General features: G+C 34.8%; 1 protein-coding gene across 8 annotated transcripts in view; it reads left to right on the top strand.

Annotated features, from left to right (window-relative positions):
- PALS2 (protein associated with LIN7 2, MAGUK p55 family member) overlaps positions 1-21,634 on the top strand; it is a 114,634-nt gene that overhangs the window by 34,654 nt on the left and 58,346 nt on the right. For 5 of the 8 annotated variants that reach the window (XM_073009047.1, XM_073009045.1, XM_007981865.3 and 2 more), the window contains exon 2: positions 13,593-13,711. In XM_073009047.1, the coding sequence (XP_072865148.1) occupies positions 13,595-13,711 (117 nt within the window). In that variant the 5' untranslated portion in view covers positions 13,593-13,594. Of the gene's footprint in view, positions 1-13,589; positions 13,712-13,911; positions 14,038-20,146; positions 20,820-21,634 lie in introns of those variants that run through there. The other 3 variants (XM_007981869.3, XM_073009050.1, XM_073009048.1) reach the window with 3 other exon arrangements.

The following is a 21,634-nucleotide window of genomic DNA, read 5'->3' as shown; positions in this document are numbered from 1 at the left end:
ATAACAACCCTGTGAGTTAAATACCATTGTCATTCCCCCATTTAACAGGTGAAAGAAACCCGCTTTAGGAGGGTAAGTAATTTACCCAGGTTTTCAGGACTAGGTAAGTGGTAGAATGCAGGTCCTTTACCACTGTGCTGTATCACCTTTTTCTGTGATTACTTCATGATGATCTTATCACCACTTTCATAACATGTGTTTTTACATTTTGGTCTACTCTAATAAATTGAGTTTTTGGAGAACAAATAGTTTGTCCATATATTTTCTTCAACATCTAACAACATGTCTGCCTAGCGTCTACCTCTGAGTAAATACCTATGGAATTAGCTGTGCACAGAGTCATACTTTTCTTCTTTGATTCAATATAATAATACTAAATTACAGTTTCAAGATAGTAGTTTGAGAGGGAAAGTTTGGACAGCATATTGTCATTTTATAGAAAAGTATTTTTATTGATTTAACTAATGTTTTAAATGAACTCTGGTTATGGTCAAATCAGTATGTGAAAATAGTTGCATCAAAATTTAATCTTAAGAAAATGAAATTTCAATCAGTTCTTTTTCTATGTCATCTCTTGGAAATGTACTTTACAAAAGAATGTTGCTGCTGTATTGCAAAAACATTAGAAATAGTGCAGATGACTTTTAAGTGCTTCCTTTAAGAATATGCTTAAATCTTTCCAAATAATGCATAGAATGAGATTTTGTTTTTCATTTCATGGATACAGTAAGTTATGCAACATGGATCTGGTAAAATAATTATTTTATCTGTAAAATAAAAGAGCAGAAGTAATTTTTAACATCTTATGAATGCTTAATTTAGCTGTCATATTTTCAATGGAAATTCAGTTTGTTGAATTACTTGGGTGTGAACCTATCACCTAATGTGGTTACAAAAGGATTTTTAATATTAAAATAGGCACGGCCTAGTATATTAAGAATAGCTCATTTACTTACAGTTCTAAACCTGGGTAGAAATGCTTTTGTAAACCAGTTGTTACAGAAAACTTCTGGGACAGAATATAGGCGAATAAATACCACTTTTATTACAATTGCTTTACATAATGGACTGTATTGTAAAGAGCTAGAAATACATTTATAGGCAGGAAGACCGTAAAAGCTTGCCATTTTAGTAGACTAAAGATACCACTTCTATCTTTATGCCTTGTTATGCAATTCATGGGAAGTTGATAGCTTTGAGAGTACTACTCTGTAAACAATATCACCTTTTACTGCTTCCAAGTATTACACAATTTTATTTATAAATAGTAATATATACATTTAAAACTATTTTTGATTTTGGTAACAGAAAAATGTAACATTTTTGTGACTGTGGAACTATGCCACCAAGAAGTAATAATGTCCCAAATGTGGCCTAGTTGTTGAGGATGCAAAGATGATTTCTGCACTCACAAGACTTAGAGTTTAGAAAGGAAGTTGTACATTAAATACCAACAAATTTATATAGGTTTATCAGAATTATGGAGTATAGAGTACTATGAAAGTATGTATTAGGAGAAGTTATCCTAATTAGGGCAGTTAGGGACATTGATATTTTGCCCTTAAAGGATGAGTGTGAATTAGGTATGCAAAGGTGGTTGTGTATAGATGGTGGTAAGTGCAGGGAGGATTTTGTATCAGGGCTGGGATAATACTGGTATGTCTGACACTGTGGGGGTGGTGCAAATTGAATCTAGCAGTATATTAAAATGCTTATAAGCCATAAAATCACATTTTAATTAATTTCTCATGCATTATATGTAGATACCAGGCTGTTGATGTAGTCTGGGTACGATATGATAATGGCAAGGACTCATTAGGGGTTGGTGGAAAGAAACTGATAGATTCTAGATTCTAGAAATATTTACGAGGTAGAATTTACTGCTTCCTTTGCTCTGTTTGTTTCTACTCCTACCATTTTTAAGCTTTGAAATACTTTTGAATATTTTTGTCCAGTGTTTCTCTTTAGCTGTTCCCTTTGTTCATGTGGTTTTTTGCCTTCATTAATACTTTGCTGCTGTTTTAATATAAATTGGGAAGAGAAAATATAAACTCAGGTAATCAATCTAACATATTTTACTGAACCCTAGCCCACTGATTTGAAATGTCACCTTTATTGTATATTGTTTCATTCAACTACTCTGAAGATTTGTCTGTTCCTAGGACAATACTGCACTATTTGAATATACAGTGTTTTTACAGTTGATAGCAGGTACCTCCTTTACATTTATGCTTTCCTTAAAATCATGTTGGCTAGTTTTACATACTTTCCCTTTCAGGTAAATTTTAGGATAAATTTACCCAAAATACTTTTGGGATTTCTATTCGGATTTATTCATTTTTTTTAAAGAATAATTTGGAGAGAATTGGCATTTTTACAGTATTGAATCTTATTACCTCAGAATGTGGTTCTCTCCATTTAATTAATTTATTTTAAATGTCTCAGCATAATTTTAATGACTTTCATACCTGTCTGACCCATTTTAGCCTTATTTGGTTATTACTGTTATTTAGGAAAACTGTTGATTTCTTCTGTGTTGCTCTTATGTGTAGTCAGCCAAACTCTCATAAATAACTTCATTAATTTTTTCACTGATTTCTTCAGACCTTTCTGCAATTCCTTGAGAATGCACTTATATCATCTGCATTTCTTAAAATGCTATGTCTTACTACATTACTTAAAACTTAAAGTTTGAAAAGTAGTCATCGTAGTGGGCATTCTTGTCTAGTCCCTGACTTCAGTAGTAAAGCTTCTGACATTTCTTGATTAAATGTAATGCTTCCTATAGAACCTGGTATAAAATGACTCTTATTTCCTTCTATTTTTACTAAGGTAAGATTTTTCCATTGGAATTGGGATTTGAATTCTATCTGATACATCTTAGGCATTGAGATGAGTTTGGGTTTTTTCGTTATTCTATGCTATTATATTAAATCACATTATAATTTTTTAACTGAGTTTTGAAGTCTATGTAGAAATTGGAACGCTTTCAGTCTTTTCTGTTTTGTTTTAAAAAATGTGAATTATCTCTATCTTAAAGCTTTGATAGAATTTATTCTTAAATCTATCCAGATCTCATGCCTTTTTTTAAAGAGAGGACCCTTGGAAACCTTTCAGTTTCTTCTATTTGATCTATTTTTGTTTTTTACTTCTTTCTTTGATAATTGACTTTTTTTTAAGAAAATCATCTACTTGACTAGATTTTTAAAATAAAGTTGTTCGTTATATTCTTAAAAGAGATTTAAAAATCTCTGTACCTACAGTTATTTTCTCATCTCATTTCTAATGTTACTTGTGTCTTACCTTTTTTTTATTGACACATAATAATTGTACATATTTATCAGGTACTTAGTGATGTTTCAGTACATACACTGTTTAGTGATCAGATCAGGATAATTAGCATATCCACTATCTCAAACATTTTTCATTTATTTGTGTTGGGAACATTCGAACATCCTCTCTTCAGCCATTTGAAAATGTATAATAATGTCAACTATAGTCACCTTATGGTGCTATAAAACACTAGAACTTACTCCTTATATCTAGCTGTAATTTTGTGTCCTTTATCACATCTTTCTACCCTTTCTTTCCCTCATTCTTCCCTGCCTCTAGTAACCTCTTTTCTACTTTCTACTTCTGTAAGATCATCTTTTTTAGCTTCCACATAAGAGTGAGAACATGTGATGTTTAACTTTCTGTTCCTGATTTATTTCACTTAATGTCCTCCAGTTCCTTCCAGGTGGCTGCACATGACAGGATTTTATTCCTTTTTATGGCTGAATAGTATTCCATTATGTATATATACCACATTTGCTTTATCCATTTATCTGTTATTGGACACTTTGATTGATTCTGTACGTTGACTATCATGAATAGTGCTGCAGTAAACATGGGGGTGGTACAGATATCATTAATACACTGATTTCCTGTACTTTGAATAAATGCCCAGTAGTGGCATTGCTGGATCATGTGGTAGTTCTATTTGTAGATTTTAAGGGATCTCCCTACTGTCTTCCATTGTGACTGTACCAGTTTACATTTCCACCAATAGTAGAAAAGAGTTCTCTTTTCTCCACATCCTTGGTTGAATTTATTCTTAGGGTTTTTTTTTTCAGTTATTATAAATACAATGGCTTTCTTGATTTTTAATATGTGGTGTTTGTGTAAAGAAATACTACTGATTTTTGTGTGTTGATTTTGTATTCTGAAAACTTACTGAATTTCTCAGTTCTAAGAGTTTTTTTGGTAGAGTCTTTTAGGCTTGTCTATATTGTAAGATCATGTCATATGTAAACAGTAACAATTTGACTTCCCCCTTTCCAATTTGGATGCCCTTTATTTCTTTCTCTTTTCTGTCACTCTTGCTGGAATTTCCAGTACTGTGTTGAAGAAGACTGGTGAGAGTGCGTACTCTTGTCTTGTTCCAGTCCTTAGAGGGAAAGCTGAAAGCCTTTCAGCTTTCAATGGGATATTATTAGCTGTGGATTTGCCATATATGGCCATTATTTTGTTAAGGTACGTTTCTTCTCTACCTAATTTATTGAGTTTTTATCAGGAAGGAATGTTGAATTTTATGAAATGCTGTTTCTGCATATATTGAGATGATTATGTGGTTTTTATTTTTCTTTGTGTTCATGTGTCACATTTACTGATTTGTGTATATTGAACCATCGTTGCATCCCTGTAATCCCACTTGATCATGTTGTTTGATCTTTTTGACGTGTTGTTGGATTTGGTTTGATGATAATGTTGAGGATTTTTGCATTTATATTCAGTAGGGATACTGGTCTGTAGTTTTCTTTTTGTGTGATGTCCTTGCCTGGTTTTGGTATCAGGGTTATTTTGGCCTTGTAGAATGAGTTTAGAAGAATTTCCTCCCCTTCAATTTTTGGAATAGTTTGAGAAGATAATGTAGTGGTAAGCCATCCAGTCCTGGACTTTCCTTTGTTGGGAGAGTTTTCTTGTTAGTGATTCAGTTGTATTATACCTTGTTGGTCTGTTCGGGTTTTCTATTTCTTCTTGACTCGATAGGTTTTATATGTCCAGGAATTTATTATCTATTTTTTCTAGATTTTCAAATATATTGGCATATAGTTGTTCATAATAGTCTTCAATGATCCTTTGTATTTCTGTAATATCAGTTGTGACGTGTTTTGTTTCTGATTTTATTTGGATTTGCTCTCTTTTTTCTTGTTGATTTTATTTTTTCAAAAAACCAACTTGTTTTGTGTACTTTGTATTATTTTAGTCTTTAATTTCTGCTCTGATCCTTATTTTCTTCCTTTTACTACCTTTGAGTTTGGTTTGTTCTTTGTTTTTCTAGTTTCTTCAGATGCATCATTAGGTTATTTGAAATCTTTCTCCTATTTTTTTTTTTTTTTTTTTTTTTTTTGAGACGGAGTCTCGCTCTGTCGCCCAGGCTGGAGCGCAGTGGCGCGATCTCTGCTCATTGCAAGCTCTGCTGCCTCCTGGGTTCACGCCATTCTCCTGCCTCAGCCTCCCGAGAAGCCGGGGGTACAGGCGCCCGCCACCACACCCGGCTAACTTTTTTGTATTTTTTAGTAGAGACGGGGTTTCACCGCATTTGCCAGAATGGTCTCGATCTCCTGACCTCGTGATCCGCCTGCCTCAGCCTCCCATAGTGCTGGGATTACAGAGATGAGCTACCGTGCCTGGCCAATCTTTCTCCTTTTTTGATGCAGGAATTTACTGCTATAAACTAGTCTCTTACTACTGCTTTTGCTGTATCTCACAGGTTTTGGTATATTGTGTTTCTATTTTTATTTGTTTCAAGGAATTTTTTAAATTTCCTTTTACATTTCTTTATTCACTCATTGGTCATTCAGGATCATGTGGTTGAAATTCCATGTTTTCTTATAGTTTTTTATGTTTCTCTTGTTATTGGTTTCTAGTTTTATTTCATTGTGGTCATATAAGATACTTGATATTATTTTTGATTAAAAAAAAAAATTTGTGACTTTTGTGCCCTAACATATGGTCATAAATGTGGTTCACAGTACTTCTCATTACTTATTTTTCTTTCCTTTGACATTGTACATTTGTCTTTATTTTTCCTAGAAAATGTTTCATGTGCTGATGGAAAAAATGTGTATTCTGCAGCTGTTGGGTGAAATGTTCTGTAAATGTCTGTTAGGTCTATTTGGCCTATGGTGCAGTTTAAATCTGATATCTCGTTGATTTTCTGACTAGGTGATCTGTCCAATGCAGAGAGTGGGATGCTGAGGTTTCCAGCTATTATTGTATTAGGGTCTATCTCTCCTTTTAGATGTAATAATATCTGCTTTATATATCGGGTGCTCCAGGGTTGTGTGTATTTATAATTGTTTTAGCCTGTTGCTTAATTTACCCTTTTACTACAATGTCCTTATTTGTCTCTTTTCACAGCTTTTAAAGACTGTTTTATCTAAAATGAAATAAGTGTAGCTATTTGCATGGAATATCTTTTTTCATCTCTTTGCTTTTCCTGTGTGTGTCTTCACAGTTGAAGTGAGTTTCTTGTAGGCAACATGTAGTTGACTCTTGTTTTTTTTAATCCATTCATCCAGTTTATATTTTTTAATTGAGGAATCCAATCCATTTACAGCCAAGGGTGGTGTTGATGCGTGAGGACTTATTCCTGTCATTTTGTTGTTTTCTTTTCTTTTTAAAAAATATCCCTTGTTTCTTACATTCTCATTGTTTATTTTTGTGGATGAGTGGTTCTCTGTAGTGATGTTTTGATTTCCTCGTCTATGACTTGATACTTTTCTTTTGCTGTTTTTAGAACTCTTTGTCTTTGACTTTTGACAGTTTGAGTATAATGTGCCCCAGAGAGGACTGTTTGGATTTTATCAATTCGAGGACTTTTGTGCGTCCTAGATCTGGATGTCCATTATCTCCCAAGACTTGGAAAGTTTTTTACAACTAGCTCATTAAATATTTCCTATGACGTTTCCCTTCTCTTCTTCTTCTGGAACTCTCATAATGTGAATATTTGTTCACTTAATGGTGTTCCTTAAATTATTCTTTTTTTCTTTTTGTCTGCCTTAGTTATTTCAACAGACCTGTCCTAAGTTCAGAAATTCTTTCTTCTGCCTGGTCTAGTCTTTTGTTGATGCTCTTCGTTGTATTTTCTTTTAATTTCATTCATTGAATTCTTCAGTTCTAAGATTTCTGTTTGTTTTCTGATCTCTCTCTCTCTGTTGAATTTCTCATTCAAATAATGAATCATTTTTCCTAATTTTGTTGAATCGTGTATCTGTATTCTTTTGTTTCTCACTGAGTTTCCTTAAGATTATTATTTTGAATTTTTTCTGATATTTTGTATATTTCCTAATAATTGGGATCTGTTATTGGAGAATTGCTGTATTCCTTTGGAAGTGTCACGTTTCTTTGTATTTTCATGTTCGATGTGGCTCTACATTGATTTATTTCTACACATATGGTAGAAAAGTTGCCTTTTCCAGTTTTATGGAGGTGGTGAAAAAACTTGGAGTATTGGTTGCTGGGGTGCATTCACTTTGTTTTTAGGTAGACCCACTAGTGCAGTCTCTGCAGATTCTTCAGCAGTAATCAATTTTAGTGATGTTTGTAAGTGTGTCAGTGGCCTAGGCTGCAAGAGTTTGTGGTGGCGATGGTGCAGCTCTGCCAGGGTTGGGCTCACTGGGCTGTTTCTCAGGTTAGGGGTGCGTGAGTGAATGCTGTGATGAGGCAAGCAACTTGGTGTCTGGCTTGCTGGGATTATGGCCATGGGGCTGTTACTCTGACTGGTGGCATGGGCACATGCCTGCTTGGCTGACTTGGAGACACAGCACCTGGGTTGGAGCCACTGGGCTATTTCTCAAGTTCTGAGGGATGGTATGCAGCCACTTGACCAGTCTGGGGGCATGTCTGCCAGAGAAGAACCCACTACTCTGTTGTTTAGGTTCTGGATTGGGTGCACAACTGCTCAGCCAGTCTGTGGGCATGTTTGTTGAGTTCAGGCCTCCTGGAGTATCTTAGGGCCTAGGTGCCAATATGCAGCCAGTCCAAGGACATCTTCACCAGAGGCTAGCCTGCCAGGCTGTTTTTCAGGCTCAGGACATGGATGTACAACCATCCAGCCACCATGGGGACATGTCAGCTACTCAGTTGCTCAGGGACCTCTGCTGCTCAGGGGAGGGCATACAATGGTGTGGCTGGCTCAAGGGTGGGTTCTCCCTGGGTGTGTCCACCAGATTGTTTGGCCGGAAGTGCTGGCAGCAGGGATTGGTTTCCTTGCTCTGCAGGACCAGAGTCACAGCAGATCCTGGGCTCAGGCTCCTTGCTTTGCAGGACCAGAGTCACAGCAGATCCTGGGCTCAGGCTCTATGCAGTTGGGGTTGTGGCATTCAGACACCTTTGTGGACGTAGTGGAATGAAAACAACTCCTAGGCTGGAAAAGTGGATGGTATACTTCAGAAATGGTTCTGGTCTCAAGATAATGGGTGACATGCTGCAGCAGCTTGGCTCACAGGGAGTAAGTGGTGGGTGAGGAGTGCAGATCTTGTGCTCCCAGTCTGGGGGAATACAGCTGTGTAAATTCACAGCAGCTCCCCAAACTGGGCTCAGGGCTTGCAAGGACTGTGGATTCTCCTTTAGTAAGGATTGCGTGTGTTTGCAGTGGGAGTGGAGGCTGCTGAGGTTCCTCTGATTACCTTCCTCCCCTACCCAAGCCCCTAACCCCGCAAGAAGTCCTTCCTGATTCAGGGCCATTCCATGTTTGGGGGATGGGATGGCAGAGGCAGGATGCCTCCCACTGGCCTTGTGGGCTTCCAATCATCACAGGTATCTCTCCACTTTCCTACTGTACTTCAGCACTCTCCCTTAAACACTACAGTCAAATCTTAGGTGTTTATTTATTGCCTTGGTCCTTTCTTGAAGCGGAGGAATGTGCACCAGACACTTATAGTCAGCCATCTTACTGACATCACTCTTCGTGTCTTGTCTTTTCTTGGTTAAACTAGCTGAGTATTTGTCTATTTTAATTGGTCATTCGAAAAAGCCAGCTATTTATTGACTTACTGATTGAATGTATCTCTTTTGATTGAATGACTTTTGCTTTTCCTTTTATTAATTCATTTCCAGATTTGATTACCTTGTAAATTTTGGTCTTTCATGATCCATAACAGTTTACTCATACTTTGCCGCTCTTCGCCCTTTTTTCATGGGAGTATTCTTCAGCTTGATCTTTCTGCGTATCACAATTTAATCTTGTTTTTGTTTTTCCCTCTCTTTTTATTTCCTGGTAATTCTGTTTCTCTGGAGGTTCATGCTTTTGTTTGTTGAATTTGGTTAGTCTAATAGATGCTGCTAGTTTTCATAAGTGATTGATGATTCATGGTTTTATTCATATTTGTAACTGAAGAGTCTAGATTAAATCTGTTAATTTTTCTCTAGCCCATGTGAGAATCCCATTTATGGCCGGGCGCGGTGGCTCACGCCTATAATCCCAGCACTTTGGGAGGCCAAGGCGAGCGGATCAGGAGGTCAGGAGATGGAGACCATGCTGGCTAACACGGTGAAACCCCGTCTCTACTAAAAATAGAAAAAATAAGCCGGGTGTGGTGGCGGGCGCCTGTAGTCCCAGCTACTCGGGAGGCTGAGGCAGGAGAATGGCGTGAACCCAGGAGGCGGAACTTGCAATGAGCCGAGATCCCACCACTGCACTCCAGCCTGGGCGACAGAGCGAGACTCTCTCTCAACAAAAAAAAAAAGAATCCCATTTATGTGTTATTGAATCTAGGGTCTGATTAAAATATTTATCTCCTCTAGAGATTATTGAGAAGGAGTGGAACTTTGTAGGTGACTTACCTGTTGAGTTTAGACTCTTCTTTCTTCCTGCAATCTCTAAGTAAATGGGAAAAAGTTCCCTGTTTTTCTGGCTCCTGTCTTAACTTTGTAAGCCTCCTATTCCAGAGAGCCTCTTATTTTATATATTAAGTATTTACATATGCTAGAGTTGTCTAGTGTTTATCGATAGCTGAATAATCATTATATATTTATGTTTTAATATTTTATAGGACTAAATCGTTTTGCTACTTTAAAAAAATCATGAAGGTACATTATTTGAAGTTTGGGGAAGAAAGGACTTTGGTAACAAAGGACAGCTATTCCTATGTTAAGCAGAGAAACAGCAGGAGAGATTTCTGTAAGAAGATACCAGCTCAGATTCCACTGTTCATAATTTTGGTGAGGGACTCCGCAGAATCACGTTTACTAAATTGGGATTAGGCCCATCTCTCATTATTTGTTATAATTTTCTCACATGGTTTTTCTTTATTGTTTCATATGCTTTTAGGATAATGTAGTTAAAAAGAACTATGTATTGTATTTTGACTATCAATCTACCAAATATACAAACTAATTTGAGAATGATTGACAGCATTATAATATTGGAGATTTCCAGGACAAGGGATGTTGTCAAGTTTATCCATTTCTAGATTAAATTCCATATGATTAAGAATCAGTAACAACTTAGGAAGATCTTTAAAATAACCAAAGATCTATTTCACAATTTCTATCACTTTTCTACTGACTTAAACACCAATTTAAAAAAAAAAAAAAAAAAGGCAAGCACCTCAAGAATCAATATAGAAGGTACATTTAAAAAACATCTTCAGTACAACTGGAGTTATGAACACTGACTAAACATTTGATAACATTAAGGAATTACTGTTAATTTGTTAGGTATTGCTAATTTGATACTATTGAGTATTTAGGTTATGTTGTTTAAAAAGAGTGCTGATCTTTGAGACATATACATTGAAATAGGATTTCTGGAATTTGCTTCAAAGTTATATAAGGTAGAAAGTATATAGGAGTATGAAACAAGATTGACCATGAGTTGCTAATTGTTGGCACTGATCATTGTGTGGTTTATTATATTGTTTTCTTCATATATGTTTGAAGTTTTCCATAATAAAAGTTAAAAATAAAGACAAATGTACAATGTCAAAAGAAAGAAAAATAAGTAATGAGAAGTACTGCTAACCACATTTATAGCCACAAGACAAAAGTACTTTTAAAATTTGATTCTATTGTTCCCTGCCCACTTAAAGGTAACCTGTTGACTTTAAGCAAAATTACAAAGTAGGTGTAGTTTATATTCTTTATTTCTTATGTCATCTTTCTTCATCTTAGTCCAGTACTTGTTTTCCTTCTCCTTTGTCAAGTGCACATTGTCCTCTTGTTCACCTCTTTACCTTCAAAAATTGTCAGTAATCCATGAAACACCCATAGATGAACCTGTCCAAGTTAACATACGAGAGAAGAATGCTTTGTGAGGGAGATCAGGGATAGAAGACAGGAAATAGCTCTGATAGAGTATTAGAAAAAGATTTGAACATTTAGAAAAATACTGGTAAAAATGTGAGAAGCTTGTTGGAACATTTGGAAAAAACTTGAGTTCCATATGAAAAACAATATTGATTTTATTTTTAAAAATTGAGAATCTGAAGATAGAGAAGGTAAAAGCTGAAACCTCTAGTATTCTAACAGAAAATAGATAATGTCCAAAATGAGTCGATCACAAAGTAGCAATATTAGCATATTATCCAGAAAGAAGAGAAACTACGAACAGATCTGATTAGAAGAAACAATTAAATTCCTAGTAATTACTTCTGGGAGTAGGATATGTTGGAAGAAGGGTAAGTAGCATGGAACAGAAAACTGTATTTATAAGCCATTTAGTAGTACAATCTGACTTTTAACAGTGTTTGTATTTTAATAAAAATAAAAGTTAATATTAAAAACAACTTCTGTATTTATTGTTGATTTATTCTAAGAAACATCAAAAAGAGATAAAACTAATAAGATTATAATAGGGGGATCTAGCATCACTCTCTTACGTGTATATATGTTGTCCCAGCACCAGTTGTTGAAAAGACTGTTTTTTCTTTATTGCATTGTCTTGGCACATTGTCAGAATCAATTGACCATAAATTTATGGATTTGTTTCTAGCCTCTTGTTTAGTTGTGTGTCTGTCTATATGCTAGTTCCACACAGTCTTGATTACTGTAGCTTTTTAGTAAGTTTTGAAATTGAGAAGTGTGGGGTCTCCAACTTTGTTGTTCTTTTTGAAGACTCTTTTGGGTATTCTGGGTTTTTTCGAGTTTCCATATGAATGGAATGAGCTTGTCAATTTCTACAAAAAAAAGAAAAAGCAGTTGAGATTTTGATAGGGAGTGTATTAAACCTGTAGGTTAATTTGGGAACTGTTGCCATTTTAATAATAAGTCCTCTGATCCGTGAACATGGGATGTCATTCCCTTTACTTAGGTCTTCTTTCAATGATGTTTTATAGTTTCATTGTACAAATTTTTTACTACTTCTGTTACATCTATTTCTCAGTATTTTATTGTTTTTGATGCTACTATAAAAGGAATGGTTTTCTTAATTTCATTTTTGGATGGTTTGTCACTAGTGTATAGAAATATACTATGTGTAACAACATATTGATTGTTTTGTATTAATCTTGTATACTGAAACCTTGGTGAATGCACTTATTAGTGATAATAAATTTTTGTATATTAGGATTTTCCATATACAAAATAATATGATCTGCAAATATAAATTGTTTTACGTATTGCTTTCCAGTCTGGATGCCTTTTCTTTATTTTCTTTTTCTTTTCTTTTTTTGCTTAACAGCCCTGTCTAGAACCTCCAATACAAAGTTGAATAAAAATGCCAAAAGTGTACAGCCTTATTTTATTCCTTATTAGGAGTAAAAGCACCATTAAGTATGATGCTAGCTGTGGGTTTTTCATAGAGAAGACTTTTATCAGAGTGAAGAATTTCCCTTCTATTTTTAGTTTGGTGAATGTTTTTATTATGAAAGGGTTTTGGGTTTTATCTAATGATTTTCTTTGTCTGAAATGTCATTTGGTTTTGTTCTTTGTTCTATTAATAGAGTATATTGATTGAGTTTTTATATGTTGAACCACTCTTGCATTTCTGGGATAAAGTGAACTTGGCCGTTATGTACAATTGTTTGTATATGTTGCTGGATTCGGTTTGCCAGTATTTTAAGATTTTTACATTTGTATTTCTAGGAGAGATTGGCGGTAATTTTTTTGTGTGTGATGTTGTTGGTTTTAGTATCAGGGTGATTGGTCTCATAGAATGAGTTGGAAAGTGTTTCTTTTTCTTCTCTTTTTTTTTTTTTTTGAAGGAGTTTGTGAAGTATTGGTTTTAATTCTTTTTTAATTAATTGATAGAATTCAGCGAAAGCTGGTTCTGAGCTTGCAGGAAGTTTCTGATTCCTAAATTAGACTTTCTCCTTCTTATAAGTCTATTTGAATTTTCTATTTTTTTCTCAAGTAATGTTTTTAAATTTGAAAAATATAAAGCAAGTGCAAAGTTGTAAGTGTATATAAGGTAGTCTGATAAAGTCTAAATTGCATATAAAAATCTATCCTGCTTTTAATTCCTGGGAAGTCAATTTCATTTTTTAAAATATTGTTTTTCGAAAGAGTATTCTTAATGTCTGTCTGCATTATTAAAATAATTTTACTTCACAACGGCTTGAAATTTACATTTTTTGTGTTTTTTTATGTTGCTTTTATCTCAGCAGCAATGCAGCAAGTCTTGGAAAACCTTACAGAGCTGCCCCCATCTACTGGAGCAGAAGAAATAGACCTAATTTTCCTCAAGGGCATTATGGAGAATCCTATTGTAAAATCACTTGCTAAGGTAAATAGATTTATTCATAAGATTACTGAATTATTTTGGAAATAGTTTTTACAGAGATATTTTCAGATATTACTGTTTTAGAATTTGGTTGATACACATTAGGTTTAGTTAGCAAATAAAAACACTTAGCACATAATGAATTCTTAATATATGCAAAAATTAGGCCATTTTTCTCTATTCTGTTCTGACTTTAAATACAGGATGAAATGACTCTTAGTTTTGGCATAATGCCTTTAAGGTTTAGAGAAATCACACCTGCACAGTTGTGTTTTAACAGGACCTGTGAAAAAGATCCTGATTCTATTTCCATTTTCAACAATGGCAAGGTACTGATTTTCTTTTTTTACATTACACTGTGTACCTACTTTTCATTTAAGTTATTGACTTCTTTATCTAGTGCTTTTTTGAAATTTTGTTGTTTGTTGCATAAGCCTGATATTTTAAGCCTGTTTCCCTAGTCAACTATGGAGTAATCTCTTTAACTCATTGATAAATATACTTTACAACCATTTTTATTAAATAATTATTATATACTAAAGCTTAATGTATTGCCTATTTTACAAACCTGCTATACACTTCTTTAGAGTTCCCCCAAATGACTCTTGCTTTCAAGAATCTATGCCACATGCCTTCTTTGACCTTTTCTTCGTAGAGCCATCTTGTTCCTTTTAGTTTTTGCGCTATGAGAATGTTGATTTCACTCTCTTCTGTGATTTTTTCTTAGCCACAGTCTATTACTTGTTATCTTCCAAGACCTCTGAAAAATACCTTTTACCAGGTTTTCTACTGGTGAGAATGAGTTAATGATGCAGATTCTTCTTTTTTTTTTTTTTTTTTTTTTTTTGAGAGGAAGTCTCACTTTGTCGCCCAGGCTGGAGTGCACTGGCACAATCTCGGCTCACTGCAACCTCTGCCTTCTGAGTTCAAGTGATTCTTCTGCCTCAGCCTCCCAAGTAGCTGGGACTACAGGCGTGTGCCACCGCTCCTGGCTAATTTTTGTATTTTTAGTAGAGGAGGGGTTTCACCCTGTTGGCCAGGCTGGTCTCGAACTCCTGACCTCAAATGAGCCACCAGGCCCGGGCAATGATACAGATTCTTCATTTTATCTACATATTTACTCATGCTAAAATCACATGGTGTAAAGGTCCTTAAGCAGAAACGAATCCACTTGCAGATCATCCAACTGGAATTTTTATTTTAGTCATTTTTTACTATAGCCTTTCCAGTGTTCATTAGATATTTTTATATTTTAAAAATAATATACAGGGTATTATTTCAGATTCAGACTTGTCATAAACATTAATTCCTGCTGTGTTAAAGTAATAGCTCCAGGGTCTGTTGAAATTAGTAGGAACTGTTTAAGTTTATGTTAAGTAGTGTACCTGGGTTCTTATTGTACTTTTAAAATAGTTTTTTACTCTTTTCTTGATGTTATTCTGTTGATTGTCAGTTTATTGTCCATGTATCTGTTACACCGTTATGTCCATGTTTGTTTAATTTATGGCTTTTGATCTATAGATTTAAAAACTATATAATAAGGCACTTAATGCTTACAGTTTACAAAGGTCTTTAAAATACAGTTTTGTCTTAACAACTTTATGAATTTAAAATATACTGTTTTATCTTTCAACAGCTTTTGAATCGAAAAGTAAGACTCAGAGTAAATAAGTGTTGTATCTAAGGTCTCTCTGCTAGCAAATGACAGATGAGGTTTAGGCCACGTGTTCTATCGTCAAATTCTGTGTTCTAACTGCTACAACACAGGGTGATGGGATATGTGTATGTATGTGTATACTTATTCTTAAAAACTGGTGTGAGTAAAAATTTGCTGGTTTTGTGCCATTGATGTTGGCATTTCAGAGGATCATCTTGTTCATTATTCTTAACAGTTGCAATGGTTGGATGACTTTTGAGCAGGTGAGGTGCTACTGTACTCTTTTGAGGATAAAAATGAAATAAAGCAAAGAATTACCCAATAATATGCAACATCCAAGCAGACTCTTAATAAGGAAAAACAATGGTAGTTCAATATTCCTATAATGTAGGTTAAAAAGAATCCCAGAAATAGGGGAGGAATTCCGCTTCCAAGAAAGAAATAGTAAGTCACAGCAGGTTAGCACTCTCGGTATAACAAGTAGAGGGATAAAAGAGGTACACATTGCTAGATATACAGAGAGGCAGGAATATCTGGCCACTAAGCATGAGAAAAACAACAGAGGCAGTCCCATAAATGGTTCTTTTATTAGCGTTTATACACAAGGATTTGAAAATAACTTATTAATGTATTTTTAATAGAAGGGAGAAAAGACATGTAAAATAGTAGTAGAAAATCAATAAAAAATAATCAAATGAACAATTTAGGATCAAAATACAGTATCTGAAATTAGTTCACTGATAGAAGACTAGACACAACAGAAGAGGGAATAAGTGAATTTAAAGATAGGTTATTAGAAAATATTCAAACAAAAGCTAATAGAAAAGAAAGAATGAAAAAAAGGTAACAGAATATGTGAAACATACTGAAAATGTTTAATATATATGTAGTTTGTAATTCCAGAAAGAAAGGAGAGAGGGAAGAAGAAATACAGGCAAACCCTATACTTTTGCATTTTACTTTATTCCCCTGTGCAGATACTGCCTTTTTAATAAATAATCAGCTAATGGGCAAAATAACCAGCTAGCATTATAATGACGGGATCAAATTCACACATAATAATATTAACCTTAGATGTAAATGGCTAAATGTCCCAATTAAAAGACATAGACCAGCAAATTGGATAAAGAATCAAGACCCACCAGTCTGCTGTATTCAGGAGACACATCTCATGTGCAATGACACACATAGGCTCAAATAAAGGGATGGAGGAAGATTTACCATATAAATGTAAAGCCAAGAAAAACAGGTATTGCAATCCTAATCTCTGATAAAACAGACATTAAATCAACAAAGATCAAAAAAGACAAAGAAGGGCATTACATAATGGTAAAGGGATCAATGCAACAAGAAGAGCTAACTATCCTAAATATATATGCAGCCAATACAGGAGTACCCAGATTCATAAAGCAAGTTCTTAGAGACCTACAGAAACTTAGACTCCCACACAATAATAATGGGAGACTTTAACACACCACCGTCAATATCAGATAGATCAACAAGACAGAAAATTAACAAGGATATTTAGGACTTGAACTCAGCTTTGGACCAAGTGGACCTAATAGACATCTACAGAACTCTCCACCCCAAATCAACAGAATATACGTTCTTCTCGGCATTGCATAGCACTTCTTCTAAAATCAACCACATAATTGGAAGTAAAACACTCCTCAGCAAATGCAAAAGAATGGAAATCATAACAAAGAGTCTCTCAGACCACGGTGCAATCAAATTAGAACTCAGGATTAAGAAACTCAAAACCGTACAACTACATGGAAATTGAACAACCTACTCCTAAATGACTACTGAGTAAATAAGAAAATTAAGGCAGAAATAAATAAGTTCTTTGAAACCAATGAGAACAAAGACACAATGTACCAGAATCTCTGGGACACAGCTAAAGCGGTGTTTGGAGGGAAATTTATAGCACCAAATACCCACAGGAGAAAACAGGAAAGATCTAAAATCAACACCCTCCAATTTTGCAAGAAGTTTTACTTGGATAAAATGCTCTCAAACAACATTGCATGCTATGGAGAAATCTTTCATGAAAGGAGAGTCCATCAATGTGGCAAACCTTATTATTGTCTTATTTTAAGAAATTGCCACAGCCACCCAAGCCTTCAGCAACCACCACCTTGATCGGTCAGCAGCCATCAGCATCAAGGCACAACCTTATGCAAGCAAAAAGATTTCAACTCTCTGAAGGCTCTGATCATTAGCATTTTAACCTTTCAAGTATTTTTAAATTAAGATATGTACATCGTCTTTTAGACACCTTGCAGTTGCACACTTAATAGACCGCCTTGTCATGTAAACATAACTTTTATATGCACAGGGAAACAAAAAAAGTTGTGTGACTTACTTTGTTGCAGTATTTGCTTTACTGTGGTTATCTGGAACAGAACCTGCAGTATCTCTGAGCTATGCCTATACTGCTAGTAGAATGTTGAAACCTTTGACCGTAATAGTAGATTAACCTATCTCTTTTTGCAGTTGTCAGATTTTACCTCCCATATTTTAATGCTCTTTTGTTAAACACACATTCACTAAGATTGTTATATCATCTCAGAAAATTAACTCTTATCATTATGTAATGCTTCTCTTTATTCCCAATAATTTTTCTTGCTCTGAAGTCTGCCCTGTCTGAAATTAATATAGCTACTCCAGTTTTCTTTTAGTTAATGTTAGCATATGTCTTTCTCCATACCTTTAATTTTAATCTCTCTGTATCTTTGTATTTAAAGTAAGTTTCTGGTAGAAAACATATAATTCCATCTTTTTTTATTCACTCTGACAGTCTGGTTTTTTTGTGTTTTTTTTGTCGTTTTTTTTTTTTAGATGGAGTCTCACTCTGTTGCCAGGCTTGAGTGCAGTGGCGCCATCTTGGCTCACTGCAACCTCAGACTCCCTGGTTCAAGCAATTCTCCTGCCTCAGCCTCCCAAGTAGCTGGGATTACAGGCACGCCCAGCTAATTTTTGTATTTTTAGTAGTGATGGGTTTCACCACGTTGGCCAGAATGGTCTCGATATTTTGCCCTTGTGATCCGCCCACCTCAGCCTCCCGAAATGCTGGGATTAAGGCGCAAGCCACTGCACCCAGCTGACAGTCTCTTTTAAGTGCTTTAGATCATTGATGTTTACATGTTTATTGATATAATTTGATTAATATCTTTCATACTATTACTGTTTTGTATTTGTTGCCTGCTTGCCTGCCTGCCTGCCTGCCTTTTTTCCTTGTGTGTCTCACTCATTTTGTGTTTTCTCTGTTTTAACTAAACACTGTATGTGATTTCAACTTTTTCTCCCCTCTTAGCATATTAATTAGACTTTTTAAAAAACCTTTTAGCAGTTCTTGATTTCGCAGTCGTTTGCAGTCTAATATACTTTCAAATAACACCATACCACTTCATGGGTAGTGCAACTACCTTATAAATAACAGTGTTTCCAGTTTCTCCCTCCTGTCCCATATAATATTGCTATCATTCATTTCATTTGTTCATAAGCTATAATAATCAAATACCTTGTTGTGAATAAAACTATTATCTATTAAATCAATTAGGAATAAGAAAAGTAAAAGATTTTATTTTACCTTTTTTTCCCTGTCTCTAGCACTCTTCTTTATATAGACCCAAGTTTTGCACTTACATCATTTTCCTTCTTTCTGATGAATGTCTTTTAACATTTCTTGCAAGACAGGTGTACTAGTAACAAATATTCTCAATTTTTGTTTGAAAAAGTCCTTTTTGTTTTGTCTTGTTTTGTTTTTTACTTTTGAATGATAACTTTACTGGATAGATAATTCCAGGTTGGTGGAGTTGTTGTTGTTGTTTTTTTCCAACATTTTAAAGATTTCACTCTATTCTCTGCATGTTTCCTGAAGAGTTCAATATAATTTTTATGCTTGCTCCTCTACAGGTAAGGTTCCCCCCAACACCTGTTCTTTCAATATTTTGTTTTTAATTTTCTGCAGTTTGAATATAATACACCTACACTTAGAATTCTGGGTTTTTATCCTGCACAGTGTTCTGTGAGCCTCCTGGATCTGTGGTTTGGTGTCCATCATTAATTTAGGAAAATTCTCAGTTTCAGGTTTTGTAGCATTTTGGATTTTAGATTTTCGGATTAGGGATACTCAACCTATGTTATGAATAGTGCTGCCATAAATATTCTTGGATACACTTTTATGTAGACACAGTTTTTATTTCTCCTGAGTATATAACTAGGTAACTCTGTCTCTTTGAGGAACTGCCAGACTGTTATCCATAGTAGCTGTACCATTTTTTATTCCCACCAGTAGTGTACAAGGGTTCTAATATCTCTGTATCATCTTCAACATTTGTTATTTGATTTTTTGGTTCTTAACTGTCCTGGTGGGTATGAAGTGGTATTTTATTGTGGTTTTGATATGTGTTTCCCCAGAGACTAATGATGTTGAGCATCTTTTCATGTGCTTGTTGACCATTTGTACATATTTTTTGGAGAAATATCTATTTAGATTCTTTGCCCATTTTTAAATTGAGTCATATTTATTTTTATTATGAAGTTGTAAGAGTCTTTTATGTATTCTAGGTACAAGTCTTTTATCAGATATATGATTTGCAAATATTTCTCCCATTATATAGATTGTCTTTTTACTTCATAGTGCCTTTTGAAGCACAGAAGTAGTTGTTTTTTGTTTTTGTTTTTTTTTTTTTTTTTGAGATGGAGTCTCACTCTGTCGCCCAGGCTGTAGTGTAGTGGCACGATCTCGGCCCACTGCAAACTCTGCCTCCCAGGTTCATGCCATTCTCCTGCCTCAGCCTCCTGAGTAGCTGGGACTACAGGCACGCACCACCATGCCCTGCTAATTTTTTGTGTTTTTAGTAGAGATGGGGTTTCACCGTGTTAGCCGGATGGTCTCTATCTCCTGACCTCGTGATCCGTCCACCTCGGCCTTCCAAAATGCTGGGATTACAGTCGTGAGCCACCGTGCCCGGCCGAAGCACAGAAGCTTTTAATTTGATGAAGTCCAAGTTGTCTTTTTGTCTTTTGTTGCCTTGTGATTTTGGTCTTATATGTAAGAATCCTTTGCTAAATCCATGGTCATGAAGATTTACCCATATTTCGCAAGAGTTTTATAGTTTTAGCTCTTACATTTAGGTGTTGGATCTATTTTAAGTTAGTTTTTTGTATATTATATGTTAGGCACCAACTTCTGTCTTTTACATGTGCTTCTCTAGTCCATTTGTTGAAGAGACTATCCTTTCATATGATGTTTCAGCACCATTTGTTGAATATTTTTCCCCATTGAGTGGTTTTGGGCACCTTTGTCTAACATGCAACAGTTGGCCACTGACATGTTTGTTTTTTTTTTTTTTACTTCCAGTTCTATTCCATTGATCTGTTGATCTTTCCTTGTGTCAACATCATGTTTTGATAACTCTTGTGTAGTACCTTTTGAAATCAGGAAATGTAAGTACTCCTACTTTGTTCTTTTTCAGGATTGTTTTCACTGTTCTGGATCCCTTTGCAACTCTGTAAGAATTTTAGAATCAGTTTGTCAATTTCTGTAAACATGTCATGAGGATTCCAATAGGCCTTGCTTTGAATCCGTAGTTCATTCTGGGGAGTATTGCCATCTTAACAGTGATAAGTCTTCTAATCCATGAAATTTTATTTAAATCTTTAATTTCTTTCAACAATGTTTTGTAATTTTCAGAGTGTAAGTCTTGCACTTGTTTTGTTAATTATACTTCTAGGTATTTATTCTTTTGAATGCTGTTATGAATGGACTTGTTTTTTAAGTTTCATTTTCAGATTTTTCATTGCTAGTGTATAGAAATATAATTGAGTTTTGTAAATTGATCTTATATATCTTGCAACCTTGCTGAACTTAATTTTTTATTCAAATGGTCTTTTAGTGAATTCCTTTGGATTTTCTAAATACGAGGTCATGTCATCTGAATATAGACAGTGTTATTTCTTTTCAACCTGAATGACTCTTTTATTTTTCTTGCCTAATTGTCCTGGCTGTAACCTCCAGTACAGATGTTAAATAGAAGTGATGAGAGTGGACATCTTTGTCTTGTTTCTGCTCTTAAGGGGAAGTATCTCATCTTTCACTAGTAAATATAATGGAAGTTGTGGGTTTATACTGCTATCCTAAACCTTGATTTTTTGCATAAGATTTTATATCAGTACCTGTGTAACAACTTTATTCTTTGTAAATGTGACATAGTATTTTATTGTATGGGTATGTCAGGTTTTTTGAGTCAGCCTTCTGATAT

Source organism: Chlorocebus sabaeus, chromosome 21 (assembly GCF_047675955.1).
Source record: "Chlorocebus sabaeus isolate Y175 chromosome 21, mChlSab1.0.hap1, whole genome shotgun sequence".
Classification (NCBI taxonomy): domain Eukaryota; kingdom Metazoa; phylum Chordata; class Mammalia; order Primates; family Cercopithecidae; genus Chlorocebus; species Chlorocebus sabaeus.
The sequence above is the reverse complement of the archived record's forward strand: the minus strand, read 5'-3'. Positions and strand labels throughout refer to the sequence as shown.